Source organism: Macrosteles quadrilineatus, unplaced genomic scaffold (assembly GCF_028750875.1).
Source record: "Macrosteles quadrilineatus isolate MER2022 unplaced genomic scaffold, UCM_ALF_1.0 Scaffold_6__1_contigs__length_79288215, whole genome shotgun sequence".
NCBI lineage: Eukaryota > Metazoa > Arthropoda > Insecta > Hemiptera > Cicadellidae > Macrosteles > Macrosteles quadrilineatus.
The window spans coordinates 10944629-10965530 of record NW_026542599.1 but is presented as its reverse complement, the minus strand read 5'-3'; the positions used below and the strand labels follow the sequence as shown (position 1 = coordinate 10965530).

Here is a 20902-nt window from a genome sequence, read left to right as displayed (position 1 = left end):
TTCCAATTTGCAAAACTCATTTCCTGTCAAGCGAATAACTTTCTCGAGACTGTTATTTCGGATAAACGTTGCGAATACCTCATATTATGGGAACAGCAGTTAATCATTGACTCATTTCTGACTAGAAGCCAACTCGGTGTGAAAATAATAATAAACTTGCATCGCTTCAGACCTATTAACCTGATTCGTTCATGTATCTAGGACCTTACAAACTTTGTAGAAGCCCCAAATGGTGATTTTTGTATTGTCGTTTCGAGATTTCAAAAACACACAGAAAACATTCAAATGTTGACAGCCAGCGTTATAGTATCTATTCATACTTAGAAATTTATTCTAGTGTGAAGAGAATTTACAAAACACTGGCTAAAACAAAATATTTTCACAAAAACCTTTTAGAATGGCAAAACGTAAACTACACCAAATTTCGCAATGAATAAACAACTAGGCTTTATTTAGTGTTAAAAATATTCAACACGCTTATCCTTCGAGTGTTAAAAAAAATCGATAACTGAAGGGAAATTAGTATCATCTTTGATAAATTACAAAGGATCAAACGCTTTGATTTCAAAGAGCTTCTGTCGAGGCTCATTCCAAACATCCTTTGGAGATTTGGATGAGCATGATTACCCTTATCAGGATAACCTTTGATAACAGAACTTATCGGTCTTTGGATAGTTACGATTTAAAATCAACGAAAGATTGCATCACAACAATGCAGAGAATATAGAAGTGATTAATGATAAGAATATCATAAGTTGTATGGGACGAAATTTATAAAATGGGAATTGAGAAATATCTTCTCGGGTTGAAATTGGCTTTTATTTCTTTTTACTGCTCGAAAAAATTATTCAAATCCACTATTAACTAAGGAAAAAGCTCTAATTTACTTCAGTTACATAACATTTTATTCGGTCTAATTCTATACAATCGATAACTACACGCTGAGTATTCATCGGTTATTTACATCCGAATATTATTGTGAAAATTTTGCAACCATAAACTCCAGCTGTTTCTTTTTGGTAAAAAACTATTGTTTCCTACAGTTACCTAACTAACAATGTACATGTTCTCTCACTGATTTGAGAAAGCATAGTGGCCAATTCGCTCATCAGTGAGACAATGTTAACATAGTCTCACTCTAATTACTTTGTCTCACTCCAGATTTGCAACGTGAAGGCACGTTTCTTTACCAATTTATTTGTTTTATGGTAACTGTAGGAAAAATATAATGTGCAACTCGAGTGCAAAGTGCAATCGTCTCACTCAAGAAACCATTCCTCATTCGCCTACGGCTCGTGAGTTTGGGGATTTCTCTCAAGTGAGGCAGCTAGTTGCACAAATAACTATAGCGCAACGCAGACCCATTTTTAGGATTCAATTGAATTCTTTTGCTGCAACTATAGATTCAACATACTGTAATATCCCTCATAGTTTTATCATCCTAAAGGAAAACAATCTTAAAGATTATTCCGTCCGGCTTTTATGGATAGCGGTTAGTTGTTTGTCATTTATTTCTGGTTATTTATATTACAAAACTATCTTAACCAAAGAAAACTATAATTACAAACCATTTCTTGTCCACCATCATTTGTTATAAACAAATGATAAATTCTACCCCTAATAGACAACATTAGAACAACTAAACGTCACCAGCATAATATACACATGAATCAGGCTTGATATGAGGTATTTTCATTGGATAAGTCTACGGTTAGACTTCTGTATCTGTTGGCACAAAAACCCGAATGAAAATATCGATTATTCGATTGTTTCATTCGATATATTGTTTGGTTAGTTAGGTTAGGTTAACCTTACCTAACTAACCAAACGATATATCGAATAATCGATATATCGATCAATATTGTCATTCGGTTGTTTGTGTCAACAGATACGGAAGTCAACCCAAGTCTACTTGCACTATTCAAAATCAATGAATAAACAACATCAAGTTGAGAAAGTATTGTTAGTAACGGTTTACAATTGACAATGAAACTTAGTGCAACATCACAGATCAATGTGTTGTAATGAGATGATGTTGACATTTTAATGTTGATGTTGATGGGATTTGAGGGGGATGCAAAATTGGACGTCGGGGTCCACTAATGGGCTACAAACCCCTCGGGCTTTTGGGCTCTACGCAAATGGATCCAAGTGTTAAGACGGGGCGTGAAAGATTATACGTCACTTTCTTATACAACTGTAAAAATATCCATTGACAAAGTAATTTTGGAGATAGATTTTTTTCATTTTGGGTTTTGGGTTTTCATATAGTATAATATAAAATTCACCAACGGTTTTGGGAACTAGAGGTGCTGTTCTCAACGATCACATAAGTCCATCTGCTATTATGTAATCTACAAGAAATCTAAAATGTGTTTTTCCTTTTTGTTTTATATTACAATCTTCACTTTAAAATTATATTACTCGTTAATAGTAGCCTATAGATAAAACGATCCATTCATTGATTATACCGAAAGTTACAAGTGTTTTACTTAGATGGCACTCTTCTCAAGCAGTAATAGAGGTATATTTTTGAAATTGTCATGCTATTTTTACATAATTGTTTCCAATAATAGCTGATTAAACAAATATTTTAATGCACAATTTGGCGGAAGAAGTAAAATTATTTAGACACGTTATTTTGAAATATACCTATGCAGCATACTACAAAAAAATTCCTACGTAAGAAAAGAAATTATGACCATATCTTACATGGGTTTTGAGAAAAACTGCTTTTAGTAACAATAAAATATAGGCGATAACAGAAACAGCCTCCTTAAGTTTCCCAAATGTCCCTTCTAAAATTCATTAATTTTGTCAATCTAAAAGTTACTCTGAATTCGAATAAACGATAACTCTTTAAACGAGCAATACATTTGGCTTTATTCGCGATGACAAACTTTATGACCAGCTTTGATATCGATATTCAATCAAGGCCAATTGATTGTTGTCATCGGCTTAAAACCAATGTAACAGTAAAAAGTTGATTAGTGCACAACAAACTTTTCGCAGTTTCATTGTTTTATGAGGTTTTCGTTCTTTGAAGTTTATGGAATTTTATTCAACTTAAATTAAATAAACGATTTAATAAGTTATCTTTAGAACGTTTGGAATTTATGCTTCTCTAAACCTTAGGATTTTTTAGGTGACAATCGAAACGTGTCCATACAAATAACATTTATTAAATTATAAATTTTGCGATTTGAAGTTATACCTGAATATTGTGAAACTTTTGGCAAAACATATTTTATATTTCCATAAGTTTTAGCTTTGGTTATAGAACGCTACCGAAGTTTAAAATACTTGAAGTAATATTAGATAATTAATATTTGAATAAATTATTTCAAGATGGTGTTGTAAAAGAGTCTTGTATTGAGAACAATGTTTTGATAATCACAATAGTAAAAACATCAGGAATAATAAATATTTAAAATAACATATGATTGTTGAGGAATGCAAATAGAAAATATATAACACGAAGTAAGAACTTATGATTTTTATAACATTTGAAAATCTAGAAAATGTGAAAGTAGGTTATACTATGTTTACCACATCGACCCCCTAGAACATGTTAAGACGAATATGATCATTTACTGAATGAGACGAAGAAACCTGACTGGTGGAAATGCTAAATAACGTAGGCTACAATACCAATAAGTGTAAAATTAAAATTCTTTATGAGCTTATCCGCATAGAATCTAACGCTATTGTATTGGACATTTCCAATTTACATGATTTTCTCCTTCCGTAAAAAAGATGAATGAATGTTAATAAGTATAAGAAAATCTTTACAACAGGATTAAGTAAAAAAATAAATAAATAAAATACTGAATGGTTGATATAATATTGATTGTTGGTCCGAAATAGTAATTTTTGATGAGCTTTACCAATTTAAGCTTATAGTGGCTAGTGTGTGCTCCGCTAAATCATTTTCTCCTTCCGCAAAAAGATTCACAAAACAGTATTTTTACAGGATAAAAAATTAGATCTGTACGATACCAACACAACATGTAGCTTGTGAGTTAAATATGAGCGTGGAATAAATTGATTAGATGAGTACAAAACCAAAGAGAAAAACTAATAACTAGTAATTTCAAAATGTGCATAAGTTTAACTTTACCCCGTATAGGTTAGTGTTATTGTTTTCTATCCCTTATAAATAATTTTCTTTCCTAAAGCCTACTTTCCCTGACCCCTTTGTCCTGCAGACCTCACTTTTCTGTTTTATATCTGTCTGCCGCCCCCAAAACGACCTTCCCGCCATCTTTGGGGGGAGGGGGGGTTTACGAGCTTCTGAATTTCTTCATAAAAGTGGTTCCAAATAAAATCACCAGGGTATGTTTCAGAAACCAGTGGTATTGTGTGTACATATTGGATAAAAATTGAAGCCTTCGAACGTAAACACTCTTATATATACAGTATCACATTCGACTTGCAAAAATAAACAAAAATACTGTTTTCCTACAGTCGCCCAACAAAGTGGGCTTCCTTGCACAGATTATAGTTCAGAAAGCCTTACTTTGGCGCACAGTTTTTACCAGTATTCCAACAAAACAACACAAAACAGCGTGATTTTATTATGCACGTAATCCGTGTACGCTTGAAAATAAGCTGGCAACACTTAAAGATATTATGACTACGATCAGCTGGTGCAGCGTTTCCCATTTCGTTCAATGTTTGGATTTAACCTAACCTAAAAACGTGTTGTACTGTGTTTTGCAAGACTAAATTTACCACTTCACCCACTAGTTACACAAATAACGATTTTCACTTCCAGGGTGTATTTTATCACTTAGTCCGGAATAATAATAATTAACGCATTAAAATAGTTTCATTATTATCTGATTCACTGTGGTTCACAAATACAGGGTCATTATCATTCCAACTTATACAGTAAGAAGAAATCATATTTGGTTCAATGTTTGGATTTAACCTAACCTAAAAACGTGTTGCACAGTGTTTGAAAGACTAAATTTACCACTTCGCCCACTAGTTACACAAATAACGATTTTCACTTCCAGGATGTTTTAGTATCACTCAGTCCGGAATAATAATAATAGTTTCATTATTCTCTGATTTACTGTGGTTCACAAATACAGGGCCATTATCATTTCAGCTTTTACAGTAAGAAGAAATCATATTCAAAAACCATACGCGAAACCTTCACCATGTAAGGTAAGTGAATCAATGTGGGAATAATGATATTGAGGAACACGTATTGAAATAATACACGCGCTGAATAAAACATATCTTGACCTTTTACGAATGAACTTGTAACTCTGTCGGATTGCCTTTTGATTTCATTGAATATAAGGGCTACCTTTTCAATATGTTATCGATTTTTCGATCGACATTGACGTTAGTGTAAGCAATAATTTAATAAATTAATAAGAGGGGTATTGCATTTTGCAAATATATTTTGAACCATGTTTTGCGTGGATAGTTAAAATTATTGTTTTCACAAATTTCCATTCATCATTGAATCTGATAAAGTTTAGCTAAGGTAAATATATCAAAGTCAAATTTCAAAAAATTATATTATAATTCATTTTATTTTTTTAGGTTCAATCGTATACAGTATTTTACTTTTTGTATTTAGCAAAAGTAATTTTTGTAGTAGATTACTAATTATGCGTGTAAATTGTCATTTAAGGTAATTTCAAATCCTCCGATAAATTGGTGGTAAATAAATTAAGATAAATAAAGTTTGGAGATAAAATAAATTGGAGTTTTGGAGATAAATTAATTAGAGGGTCCTGTGTATCACGAAAAAGTTGTAAACACTGAAAAACTATATTCGGCTTCCCAACAAGGTTTGAAAAAATTAAAAGGTTTGAACCTAGACCTAAACACCGAAATCATTCCAAAATACCAAATAAACAAAAAGTAGTGAAACAAAAGGAGGCTTTAGCTGATAAATGTGAAGACCTGACAATTAACACGTGAATTACTACCCAGAAAATCTTACTAGCACATACAACACTTCACCATTTAAAAATACAAAATTCTCAGAACAAAATCAAACCAAAGGTACTCGAGGTGTGAAAACAAAAGGAGGCTTTAGCTGATAAATGTAAAGACCATTTGAACCACGGGCCAACAATAAAGATGGAAAGTTAACGCACCCAGTCATGGCTTTTAGCTAATGGAATCTCCCTGTCCACGGCCTACTGTCTTACTGCCTTCACTCATTCTTACTTACACCCTCCCCTCCCTGAATGGAGGAAATTCCAGAGCAGCTTCATAGAAACACTTAAAAAGGTTCCATTCAACCAGAATGGGAACGCTAATTCTTTTCAACAACTCACGTGTTTTTGTGTGTTCGATGTCCGTGGTATTTCAACGTTTTTGGTTTGCCCACACCCTCGTTACTATCTAACGTCGACAAATTGACAGCTGAATGAGAAATGGATTTTGGGTCAAACATTGACATGGTTTGGGATTGAACCAGCAACCTTCAGATGTAAGGCTAGTATTTCCAAACGCCTACTCAGACAATCAGTAAAAGCTATAAACGGGAAATCCAATTTGTACTGTCACAGAGGAGTAGACATGATGTCTACACACATTTTCATAGTTTATTGGATAATGATCCTGAAATTGTTTTACCCGTTTCAAAACACGATTTTTTTAAAGCTGTATGCTACGATTTTCAAGTTAAAAACACTCCTGAGATGGTATCAAATGAGTACAGAGAAATTTTTAGGAAAAAAATAAGGGTTTACCAAAAACTTCAAGATAAAAGTGATATGTTTTGCGTTCCATTGTAAAATTGGCAAAGTAATTAATTTGAATCGTGTAGTAATGACCAATTGAGTTGTGATCACAGTTACCCGTGTTCAGTATTGGAAAACAGGGAAAACATTGAGACTGAAAAGATCGGTATGGATATCGGTACATATTGAAACCCACCCAATAACTACTGTTGTAGTTTTTAATTCAAAATATGTTATTCAAGCTTTTTTCTGTTGGTTTGTAGTTTTGCAAGAGTTTACCAAAACATCACCGGAATAGCACTGCCATTTCTTCGTTGAGATTTTTAAATATAATCCGGACAACTTGGAACCAATAAAGAACTAACTTGAATCTAAGACTAACAGCTATTTGTCTACAGTAAGCTTGAATAGTCTTGTTAATTACAGTATACCATTTACGATCCAGACGCCACATTAATAATTAGATGAACTAACACTGCTTGGATGTGATGAGTCATTTATTCATTCACAGACTCACTTCACTTCTTACTCATCTTTCCCTCTCTTTCCCTCTCTTTCCCTCTCTTTCCCTCTCTTTCCCTCTCTCCCCTCTTTCCCTCTCTTTCCCTTCTACAAGGCTGTCTGCTTACGCATTCCAATCACGTCGTTCATTTTATGCTGCCCTCGACAAATATTTTCGGTTTCCCCCAAGAATGCGTTTATTTTAAGCGACACGTGGAGGGTTTTGTTTTAAATGATGCTTTAGTATAATTTATTGTTAGTTATGGTGTGAAGTAAATACGGGCCTCGGGTTGGGTTAAAACTGAAATTGTGTATTGTTTCAAGCAAATTATACAATCTTAGGTCTTATAGCGGTCCTTAAATGCACTTATATTGTATGAAAAAGTGAACGGAACCAGCTAAAAATTATGACTGCACTTGATTTTATTTGTTATGCGGTTATGGCACATAAATAATATAGTAACCCTACAATTATTGCTGATCGTTACTACCACAGCGGCACTATTTAGCACGTCAAATCCTTATCAAATTTGCAATATTATCACCTACCATTTAACTGTCAAACTAGCCTTTTATCTGACCTCAGTCAATGGCTAGTGACCTGTTAATTACTCATTAGTGATAACATTTGAGGTCAAACCCGTGTTGTACATTCCGGGTTTAAATTGGGGTTTAATTGATTTCGATCGGTTTGGTTCTTAGTTTCCCATGAGCCTGTAAATAAGTTTATTTCGATATTGGATTTTTATGTGATAATTCTATTTTGTTACCCAGCATGGAGAAAAATATCGCAAATAATGAACATAATTTTCGTTATCTTCCACTACGTACTAAATGAGAGTATAAATAACAACAGCCAAAAGCTAAACTGATCTGCTGAAACATGATATTTTGCAGATGGTAGACAGCGCGGATGGAAGTTGACAAGATGGGTATTTTTCAGTTACACCTTACACTAATCGGTTCGATACTTTTTGTTTATCCTCATTGTGTTTCCACCGAAAAAATAATTTGTGATTTTAGCCTAAATTATTTGTCTAACTTTCTCACTGTACTTATAAGCTGACCTCAACGCTTAACAGAAAACGAACTATCACAGCTGAGCAAACTTCAATTAATCACGATTCTCTTATTCAATTTATTAAATGTTTGGGACCTTTTCCGTTCATTCACTACGTCATTACTGTATATGTAGGCAATCGAAGTTTTAAATTATGTCAAGGTTCTAACCTGTCCAAACCCAACCTAAAATAATAAAACACTGATTTCGAAAAACACCACGATGAATTATCATGACACCAGCCGCAAAGCATAAGACTAAAATAATCAAATCCAAAAAAAGGTATTTGTAGATAGTTATAAGGTACCATCTTCATTTATTTTAACCTATTGCTGCTAAAACACAAAGTGGTCAAGGATTGACCAAGTGACCAATGACAGAAGTCAAAACAAGAACTAACATGCGTGTTTGGCGACAATTAACCCAATTTGATTGTTGCCGCTCTTGGCCATCTATTGGCGCATACAGTGATCGATTGTAGCAATCTGACTCGGGTGTCTACCACTCTATTGGGTTGAAACGTGAGGTTACTGATAACCTGAGTTATAACTATAACTCCCCCACCACTCCGTTCTCAACTTCTCCCCCATTCCCCTCCCCTTCCCCCATCCCACTCCCACCTGTAGACGACAGACTTCCCCTCAAATTCCCCCTTTCAAACCCCTATCCCAGAGGAGTGTTAGATGTTATTAACTCGAGAAGTACAGTGCTCGATTTATTAAAATAATTGAACACTGGTCTACTCAATTTAAAACTGCCTTTGGAAGTTATTTTATTTTAACTTTGACGAATAGATGATTTAGGTGATCTTTGAATATTCTAGACTTTGGTTTATGTTCACCAAACGGCTTTTGAAAATATCTGGTTTGATCCTGAGTAAAAGTAGTCGATTTTGGTGGTTCGAAATTGGCCCCAACTAGACTTTGGTCGTACAATTAAGAAAAGGTCTTCTTGAAATTTACTCTATTTGCATGCATTTCTTTTAAATTCTTAGATGCTAGGCTCTAAAACTTAGTCCGGTACCGTTTTACTTCATAAGTTAAGTTTAGATGGTTACGATATCGTATAGCTAGTCATTTACGACCAGCGGTATTCGAACCTTGAACCTTGAGGACCGATACCCCACTCTACGAGACTCACACTCCCCAAAATACTTAACTCTGACTTGAAAATACAACGATAAAATAGGTTATATGCTACGCAAATTCAAATTCCTCGCATCGTTGCAAACGGCAACGTCGACGAGATACAGAAGGCATTGACATGACAGGTGAGCTGGGCTGTCAGGTATCGATCATGAAGGCAGTGTTTAGTGTCTAGTGTCTAGACAAACAGGCGGCTCACGCTTACAATGCGCGTCATGTCAGAAGGAATTAACTACGACTACTTCAATCCCTCTCAAAGGTACTGAGGTGCGCAAGTATAAGCATTAAAATTTAAGGTTTTAAAAATATCCGAGCATATTTCGGTTGAGTGGAGTACTTTTCCGATTTTTTAGGTTCTGTGAAAATATCTGGTTTTATCCTGAGAAAAAGTAGTCATTTTCGGGGTCAAAATCCGTTTGTGCCCACAACTCCAAAACTTGAACACTAAGTGTACAAAAAGTAGTTTTTCAATGACAGAGTACTTTGTTTAGTAGAATGGGATCATTTCGGCAGTTCGAAATTGGCCACAACTAATCTTTGGCCATTGGGCTTTTAAAAAGAGGTCTGACTAGTAAACAACCAATCAAAAAATCAAAGCTAGTTATCTGACCCCTATCTACACTCATCCTTCAAATTTGGGCGAAAATACGCTCAGTTGATATTATGTTATATCATGTTAAATCCAATTAGGCAAAAATATTAAAATTCTTGATGGAATGGGGAGTTGTTTTATATGGTGTAAAGTTAAAAATGAATTCAATGAACATTCTAATTCAAATATATAAGTTTGTGTATTGCACATTGTACTCCTTTAAACACTAATATAGCAGGTATACAAAATAACGGATTAATTCAGAGTGTAAAACAAAGCACTTAATAAAGCAAGGTTGGCGAAAGTACTGTTTTGCAGGGAACAGTTTGTTTTAATTAAATAAACACTTTCGCAACTGTTTGTAAACCTTGTAGCCAAGTTGTACGTGATTTAATTTCTAAACGAATTGAGGTTTTCCAACCACAATTAAAACTGTGGGTGAATAAAACTTATTAATTGCGTTCCACAATACAAAATATTTAGTCTTTTTCAATTGTTAAGTATTCGTTATTACTTGATACACGCCATAAAAAATTTTAACAGTTTTTGTATGGGAACAACCCACCATTTTTTTAAATATCTCTCATATTCCACCAGTTGTTGCTTCAAAGGACTAATTGTTTTAAGCCTCCCCATCGCCTACAAAAATTAAATATTAGTTCAGAAGCAAGCGAATAATCGAAAATTATAAAAGTTAAACAATAAGATAAAGATAGAAATTTATAATCTGACTTCAAAATTTAGTTTGTAAAGCAAATTTTGCCAACAAAGAAAAAAACTGTCTTCACAATTTTTAATAATATAGGGTAAAGATATAGATATAGGTCGTCAAATATTGCTAAAATATTTTTTAGAGTCAGTTCTAAACATGAAATGTCATGGTTAGGTTAGGTATGGTTAGGTTAAGTAAGGTAAGGTTAGGTTAGGTTATGTTAGGTTAGGCTAGCCTACTGTTACATTAAGGGACAGAGTTCGCTACAATTCTTCCAGAACATGATAATTTCTTATCACAATGTTTATCAGTGACCGGTTCTCATGTGGCTCCTCCAACAAAGTTCCTCAAACTTGGACTGTAAGAATATTTGACAAACCTGGGCAGAGACCAATGATTAAAGGATCATTTGGGAATGGAAATATTTCATGTTACATCCAATATTATTTTGGAAAATGTATTTATTTCAAGCTATTAACATTTCACTAAAACGCATCGTTGCCCTCCCCGTTGCAGCAAACCTAAGTAATCGTTATACTAATGCTATTTAAATACGGAATAAATACGACGGAGATATTTTAGTGTAGATCCAATCGAGCAAATGGAAATTCGCCTAGGTCCGCAGTTTTGCTGCGGTGGGGGTATTTTATTATTCAGTGATAGAAATTGATGTATTCGTTATTGTCTCACGAGAACTTTTTGCTATCTATAATTTGATATTAATTTACATCTTGAGGAAATAGTTGTTGTTGTTGTTGTTGTTGTTGTTATTGTATCTGTACTTGATACGTAGATTGTTATTATGGTTCATTTAAATTTTCTTCTTGTATTTTTTTGCAATGCTGTTTTGGTCAATGCTTGTACATGAATTTCTTGTGTTATCTGCAATGCAATTTGATAATTTCTTTCTGCTCTTGCGTCTAAAACTTTTGTATATGGTGTATCCGTTGATATAAATAAATTAATTAATTTAAAGTGCCCTCAATAAACAGCTTAACTCTACCACTATTTGACTTAACAACAAATTCCTAGTACAATCATGTCACTATTAAACAATTCCCTTATTTTGATCAACGTTTTAATTTACTTACAGCTAGAAATCGATGATGTCACTAGGTCTACAATCGATGGTTTACAGTAAGCAATTTCCCATCGGCCCAATGGTGCCAGTCCGTCTGTAGCGTGCTTTCCTGGTATATCGAGCCCTAGGTTATTACGCTAGCTGTTAAATACCCTCCTGCCTGTATTAAATTTTAAACTATAAAATTTAATGATGCCTCTGATGCCCCGTCGAAGTGTTTAAACAGTTTAGAAGCGATTTTCCACAAGATTCTCACATATTTTGATATTTCAGATATCAATTTGAAAAATAAAACAATTTCAATTCAAGTATCCGATATTCTGCACACGTTTTACTTGTCCGTGATAGAAGTTGAACATGTGGGAAGTGTTAAGTGTGGCAGTAAATCAAAATAATGCGGGAACTTTGGGGGAAATCCGTAAAATATTACTCTGTGCGCTTCATACTGTGAGAGCTTGGTGACTGTACAAGACGCAATGTATGCTGTATTATCACTTGGCTTTGCAATTGCACGTATAGTACTGTAATAAGTCATAAAAACTCAAATTAAATTACTGATATTTTAAAATAATCAATGGAAATCACACCCCTGCCGCAGCAAGCTTTCAATAGAGAATTTCCGTTGCCTAATTGGATTTATACTAAATAACTTATTTATCAGCATCGTGTTATTAAATTACCTGAAAGCTCAACATATACGCCGAATAACACTTGTAATTCTATATTTACTCACAAGATGGTAATATAAATGATGGTAAATGGTGATCACCACGTACCATTTTTTATATGTATTTACCGTGTTGTAAGGGTTGTGAGCAAACAGTATAAGTGTAAATATGTTACTACAAGTGTTATTTGACGTATTTTTTTGTGCTTTTGGATTCAAAGTATACTAAAACATTTCCTTAAAAAACATGCGAGATTTATTTTGATATTTAAATAACGATATAGGTACTGCACTACTTAGGTTCGCTGATTTTGGTAAAATGTTTATAATAAATTTGATCAAAATATGTCCTTTAACAAGAAATCTACAACAGTTTACTTATTCTCCATAAGGACATCATAGATTCTCCATAAGGACATCATAGGAATGTTAAATGTATAGTTTTTTTTTATTTTCTACGTACGGTAACCGCTAAGAACACTACAATATAATAATTTGTTTTTAAGCTTTACTTGATGGTTGCAATGAAAACTATTAAAAGGACTTATAAGTTGGCTATACCTCGTACTTATTACCCAATCTTTATCATGGTTCAAAAACTTCAAGATTTCCCTTAACCCCACATGCATAACTACTAGCATGCCAACTAGTGGTACAATAATACAATTTTAGTTTTTAAAATACAACAAACAAGTACCAATAAGCTTAGCTGTACATATAAAGTTTCACTGAAACCTCATTATTTTTTATCTTTTTCAAAATTCAAGACAAAAGTCCAGTGAAATTTATTCTAGTGTATGTTGAACTGTACAGTTTCTCTGCCAATCAACACTTGAACTCAACGACGGAGGGTGGTCGACAGTCTGGTAAATGAATCATCAATTTAATCAACATTCCCCCACCCCAGACAGCGACTCCCTCCTTATGTTGTGCTTAAAGCTATACTCATTGGGTTTATTACGTCTGGGTGAATTTAAATTGTCTGGGTAGTGCTCGCCTTCAAATCTGAAGGTCGCTGGTTCGATTCCATACGAGATCGTATCCAGACACAGATGCCATTTTTGTCATTGGGTTATGAATTAATGATGCGTTCTAACAAAAAGGTCGACGTTAGACCAGGGTTTGGACCGTTCCCTTTCAAAACTATAAAAATTAAATTAGCGTGGAAAAAACACGAAATAAAAACTCTCCTAGTATATACAGGCATTAACCTGCGTTAAGATGCAGCAAAAAAAAATTGTACATGATCCAATTACTCTGTACCAATAATTGAGATGGGAATGCAACTGGGTGGTTGTATTAGTGATTTTAAAATGCTAAAATATTTAACGGTATTAGCCAAGAATGTTTAATTTAAAATGGACTACCGGCAGGTAGATGGAAATATGAACGCAAGCATAATCAGTTTTCTTCGTAAGAAAGTAAAAAGTTAAGAAAATATTAATTATTGATTTAACAAGTAATATGAACAAATTAAATATGCAATTCATGATCATAGTGTTTTTGTTGCACTCGAAAAACTATTTTGTTCCACTCGTCGCAGTAAATTCAATAAATTACTTTTTTCAATTGATCATTGGCTGTCGTGTTCAAGTTATGTAATATTGTAATTTTACGAAGCTTTTCCTTTAACTTGCAGTACTTGTTTTCTAAATGAGACGATATATTTTCTGCAATCGTAATTTCAAGTCGCTGACCTTTCCTTTTCTTTTCTTGCGTCATGGTAAAAGGCATGAGTCATACAACCAACATTCAGCTGATTTGATGACTAATGGAAGGACAGCTGACTTAAACTTTCTTGCACTGTTTTTGCAACTGCAATTTTTTTATTGGATGTCATTGCACTTTTGATGATCTCATTTTTGTCTTTTTACTTGTAACAATTCCTATAGCATATTACAGTGAAACCTCAATAAGAAGAGCCTTATAAGTGTTATTTTTAAATGTCCTTGATTATACCTTTAACCTGTCATTGAAACCTTGATAAGGAGTCACACTTGATAAAAAGTTATGTTTGATCATCCCCCATGGACTTTGTTATCAAGGTTCTACTATGTAGGCCAAAATAATATACCAACTACCGTCCAATATTACATTTTTGTTTACGTTCCTTTCATCCACGAATATGTAAACATTGTTCACTTTGAATTTTCTATTTGAAAGAAGGAATCCACCTTATAGGAGGTATAAGAATCTGATTGGGCTACAGTTAACATTCTATTTCCCCAATTGTATATTTTTCTAAGTTTGCACATTCGAAAGGATTCAGTAATATTACCTACTAGTGAACTAGTCAGTGGAACAATTCAATGCGTCAATTTTTATTTTAAAACCTGCTATAATTTTAAAACATGAAAAGGGATGTTTAGGGTTATATTGTAATTGCAAACAAATTGATTTTTTAACAGCTGTAAGCACGGGAGGAATCAGCTGTGTAGGCCCACCACTGCCACTGCGATTCGGACGAAGGCCAGTTTCCGGAAATGCTACAATCGCCGGATATGCGCTACCAACTTTGTTTTTTAAGTCTCCGATCGCACAGCACAAATTACGTAACAAGGCGTTGAGTTATATAAGGGTATTTAACATATAGATGGGTTAGTACAGCTATTTATTGTAGTGCGTGGACAGCTTAGTGAATTTAAACAATACAATTACGGCGCAGTCCGTTTATTTCTTAGTATACTCCCAAGTGATAACCAATTTATTTAGTCAACAAATACAGTAGATTGTAATCTATGAATTTAATTAATAGACCTTTTATAAATTTGTTTAGTTGTTCGTTAAAATTGTGTTAAGCTGTTATTATTTTACCTAATACCTTAATGCAATAGTAATGGAAAATACAGTACACAATTAAACTTAAATGTAGGCCTATAAGAAACGTAATTCAAACAAAGAATATGATACGTACAAAATGCATTAGTTAAAAACTATTGGTTTTCCCGCGCTCTGCAACGGGACTAGGATAAGGAAGTGGATAGGACTATTTTCGTGCGTAAATCAATAAATAATATTACTCGCTGTTAATTTTATCTCAGCAATAATATGTAATTTTTCTAAACTTTATTTAAATTTGCATACGATTTCTTGTGTCCCGAACTAAAACTTGCAATCGAAAATATTCCTGTTTGGGGCATCTAAAGAAATAGGCCTACAATCGATTCAAAATAATCCAACCAATGGCAATAATATATTACTAATGGATAAGCAGTATCCCATATTAGCTTTGCAGGGGTCACTTTATATACGTCATAAAAATACACGAATTACTATAATTTAAAAAGAAACCACAGATTCCACAGACAAAGGAATAAGTCCCTTGTAATCAAAATTATCCAGAGCGTGCCAAAATAATACATAAAAATTCAGTTTCGAGCACTAAAATTAACAAATAATCAACACATTGCATTACATAATATTTTAAAACATGACGCAAAAAATACGCAAAAAATAACCAAAAAAATAAATCACACAAATTGTTCTGTGTCCAAATATTTTAACACTAATGCGATTTGAATGAGCTGTAGGTTTGCAGATGATTTTACTGCAATAGTCTTGCCAAACACACAATAATTGCCCAAAAACTAAAAAATCCACGAAATAAAATTGAAAAACAAAAAAGTTCGCGCAAAATATTTAGTGCGTGCCCAAAGACACGTAGACTGCGAGATAATTTTGTTCCCTCGCACCCATATCGATCGGCCACGCCCTACCCAATGCGTAAATCCTACAAAGGGGGGATCGAATTTGAGTCTGGCAGACGCAGGGGTGCTGTTGGGGGGAGGGGTGGGGTGGGAAAATGGGAGAGGGCGAGACACTCCTACTGACACACCTGTTGATATTCTACCATATGGCAACTTTGATGTATGTGAAATAAAAATGCCTCATGGAAAAACTTCGCCAATAAAGATGTTTGAATTTTTGAATTTTGATGTATCGTTACTGAACTGTCAAAAATTTATTTCATAACAAATGGGAATACAATGAAGATATTTAAATTTCTTCATTATTAAAATAAGGATTTGGTAATTTAAGGGGTGTGTGCTATTATATGAAGTTATTAAATAAAACTAACTTCATATAAATGTAATATCAATATGTAAATTAGTCGAATGGTTTTAATGTAGGCCTATAGCTAACCATACCTTATAAGATATACGGTATTAAAATTTTTGTAAAAATGCTAAGCTAGATGCACACATTTTTTCCCCAGTTTTAAGTGTCAATTCTAATACAGATTTGAAAAGTATTCCTCATAATTTAACATGGAAAATATTTAAGCCACATGTATTTATTTAAGTAGAAACTATAGGTATACATGCATGTGAGGTAAAAAATCAGAAATATTTAACTTATTTAAATAAATTGGTGACAAACCAACAAGATTCTACTTGTCCGAACGAATTTAGCAAGTCTAATCACAATTTGTACCCAGCCGGCACGCCAACCGGCTAACCATATGGAACCACGCAACATGTTACAATATGGGAAATATTTATAAAATTATAATTTAAAACACTCACCAAGCCTTCACCCTGATTAGAACTTCCCCTTCGGCAACGGTGGGTTCTGGTTTCTTCAACACTTTGACGGATTTCAGCCCGCCGAAACCGGTTAAAACGACGGCTCGCATTTCTTTCGGCGGTTCTTCCGCGGGTTTTTCCGGTTCTTCGGTTTTCACGGCTCCGTCCTGATCGGGTTTCGGTGTTTCCTCGACTTTTTTCGTTTCTTGTTCCTCAGCCATGGCGAAGTGTCTCGGTCACGTTAGTTCAAGATGCGGATACTTCGGCACACCAACAACGACTGAAAGATGCGCCGCGCCGAGCGTCAGCGGAGGGATACAAACAGTCCGCGCGTAACAGGTAGTCCGCGCGGAAACTAGTCCCTTATGTTATCAAGAGCGCGTAGTTATTTTCTGTAGCTTTTAATTAATGCAATAATTTCATTTTAATATCCTCAGTTTTTTATTTACTAGCAATTAATTTTGAATCATGCTGTTAGGGTAGATTGTATTATTTGTAATATGTTGAAATCATTCCGCCCTTAGAATGCTATTGAATGTGATAGATACGAACCCCCAATCTGTTTTATCATCGGGAAGTACATTACCATGATATCGGTGTAGTCATTTCGTTCTTGAGTCAGAGAATTTTACTCTGATTTTCAGGATTTCTGATAACCCCCAAAAGGATTGTGCATCTTTTGAAATAATACATGCATTTTATATTTTGTATTCAATTAGAATTGTTCGGAAGTTTAACTTAAATTTTAAAATTGTATTCCATAAACAATGCTTGAGCAGTATTTAATTCTGGTTCCTTTATGGTTAAAATACATTTGGATGGAACCAATACTGTACCAAGGAGTATGCTATAAGTGCATATAATTTATATTGTTGACTTTTTAAACATATTTAATTGGTTGGTTGGAATTCGATTGCCGTTAAAAAAATCAAGCCCTAAATAATTGAAGTTTTTAAATCTTACACACTTACACATAGATAAAGTTCAATAAATATTAAAAGTTACTGAAAGAAACCCAGCTATTTTTAATACCTTTAAAACTAAACATACATCATCAAAATATTACCGTGTAAATACTGTTAAGCAATGTGTGAACCATACGTCTATAGTATAAATAAACTATAGACTAGTCTAACCTAACCTATGTATATAAAGGGATCATCTCATAACTCCAAGGTTTCATAACTCCAAGTGATCATAACTCCAAAGTTTCATAAGTCCAAGAGATCATAACTCCAAATTATATTTAATCCAAAGTTTCAAAACTACAAGTACCCGAAAAGGGATAATTTCATTACTCCAAGAAAAATATAAGTGCAAGTGATCATAACTCCAAAGTTTCATAAGTCCAAGATGTCATAACTCCAAAGTTTCATAAGTCCAAGTAAAAATTAAACCAGAGTGTCATAACTCCAAAAGTTGAGTGGAGTCTCATATCTCCAAGTGGAATGTGTAGTACAGTCAGCGCCACAAGTTCCTGCGCTGTCCGCTCCGCTGTAATACTGTCAGCAGCCTTTGCCGCATCATTGTATCCATATACCTACCGTCGCCTGTCAAACGATTATGTAATTTTGTTATATACTTACAGATTACTTAATTGCTATACTTCTTACTTCTATGCTAAAGGTACTTTAACCTTTAACTACTCGCGCGGGTTTTACTAACGTATGTACTCGCGTGGGGTGTTTTTGACACCCCGTTATTACATATTTGTTATAATTGTATTAACACTAATAATTGGTAAATAACATTTTTTGTTGTTATTTAAGTTTATTAAAACGTTTTTATTAGCTCGCTTTCTTGTCCGGTACAAATTTTGCAATCAATTTTATACTAACTTCCCGATGAGCTAGAGACTTGAAACTTGAAACATAGCCCACAAATGGAAGACAATGCAATATAATATCATTTAATTTTCATATTTCCCTTGGGCTACGCCCCATGGGCTTGTTTTTATTTTACTGTATACTGTTTCCAATATGAAAGAGTTATTTATTTTAAGTTATACAATGTAAATAATATATTTCTTTTACCAACTGCAGTTCGTGTGTGTATTTGGTCAAGTTTTGCATATAAACCATTTGTTGTATTAAAAAATATGTATTTTGTCATTGAACTGTTTGATATTGAATAACTAGCATATGTACTACCCGGAAAATATATAATTTTTAAAAGATTATATTATGTCTGTGAATGGTAAAGGTATTATTTTTCCCTAAAATGTACTACTAAAAAACAGTTTTTAGGGGGGGGAGATCGTAATACACACAAGTTTTGTGCAAACAAATTTATTTATATGTCAAAAACACTTGTTTGTTATCGAAATAAATGTAAATAAAAAATGTCCTTTCATTACTTTTAGAGTCTTTCGCAAAAAGAACAACATTACCTTATACAGGAACTTGTACTTTTTACGAAACGTTAACACTCACGTGGGGAGTTGAAAACACCCTATACTTTGTAATACACATGTATTACCAAGTGAACACTAGAGATCGCACGGGGACTTTGGATGAGAAACGTTCCTGTGTTTCACAGTTTTAACTTTGCATTTCAGGTAATTTACACTAAGTGTACAATGCAGTTGTCTGCTTGCAACATTGAGCAGATAGCAGACATAATAATCTAATAATTTCTAAAGTCAATGTTACATATGTTTCTCGTAAATGAAATGTATACTTGCAGTATCCAATCTCATTAGTATATATTTTGTTTCAAATGAATGCAATGTCTAATTTCGTTATTCAAAGTCAATTACAAGTCTGGTTCAATTAAATGTATTGTCTACCTCAAAGTATATATGTGTCATCTGGTTCTCATAAATTAAATGTCTATTTGCAGTAGCAGTATCCTAAATCAATAGTACGCCAGCTTCACAAAAATGAGAAATTTACTTGCAGTATCCAATGTCAATGGTCCATTTGGTTCACATAAATAAGATGCCTATTTGCAGCATTCAAAGTCAATGATACGTCGGGTTCACTTAAACGAATTGTTTACTTGAAGTATACAAACTCAATGGTACATATCGTTCACATAAATAAATTGTCTACTTGCAGGATCCAAAGAAATGGTTAATTTGATTCCCATAAACGGAGTGCCGATTCGCAGTATATTAAGTCAATGTTACGTCTGGTTCACGTCAATGGAATGTCTACTTGCAGCATCTAAACTCAGTGGTATCTTCGGTTCATATTAATGGAAGTCCTAATTATTGCAGTACCTATTCAAAGTCTGCATTATTTAATTGTAAGTCTAGTTCACTGAAATGGAAAGCCTACTTGGAATTGCAAGTTAAATGGAAATATAACTCAATGGTAGGCTTATATTTGGTTAAAATGTAATGGATATTTAGATTATTTAAAGTCAAAGGTGTTTCAGCCTTATTCCGGCGACCATAATTATTGGTTGTTTTCATTTTGTAGTAAATTATGCTCAATGATATTAATCTTATTGTTCTTCCCTTTTTCTGTGTCCTATACGGTAATGTACTTTTTAAACGATTCTTTGACTAACATATGTGGCAACTCTTGTTAGCGAATTTCCCTATAGGGAAGTAGCTATTACCGTAGGTCTCATGGTAAGACCTAAGCCCGGGACCGATTTACTTTTTCATTTTGATGTCCCCAGAGGCCAAAAACACCATTCGTTCAAATTTTTATATATCTATATATAGAGATATATATATGTATATGTGTCCATCCGCACGATAACTTGAGTAATTTTTGTCCGATTTTGATAAAATTTGGTTTGAAGGTGTAAGGCGGGATAAACTTGAATGAGTTTGCGAACCAGCATGATCGGACTATGGGAACGGGGGTTTATGGGGGGTTTTATGGGGTAAAAATAGGTTTTTCCCATTTTTGCCCCTAAAAACACAAAATTTCACAATTTCTTTTTAA

At 33.8% G+C, this 20902-nt stretch overlaps 1 protein-coding gene across 1 annotated transcript in view; it reads right to left on the bottom strand.

Annotated features, from left to right (window-relative positions):
* Positions 1-17281, bottom strand: part of LOC128997049 (synaptic vesicle membrane protein VAT-1 homolog-like) — a 41458-nt gene extending 24177 nt beyond the window's left edge. Inside the window, exon 1 of the mRNA XM_054422629.1 lies at positions 17001-17281. Within this exon, the coding sequence (XP_054278604.1) occupies positions 17001-17221 (221 nt within the window). The 5' untranslated portion in view covers positions 17222-17281. The remainder of the gene's footprint in view (positions 1-17000) is intronic.
* Positions 17282-20902: the final 3621 nt, after the last annotated feature.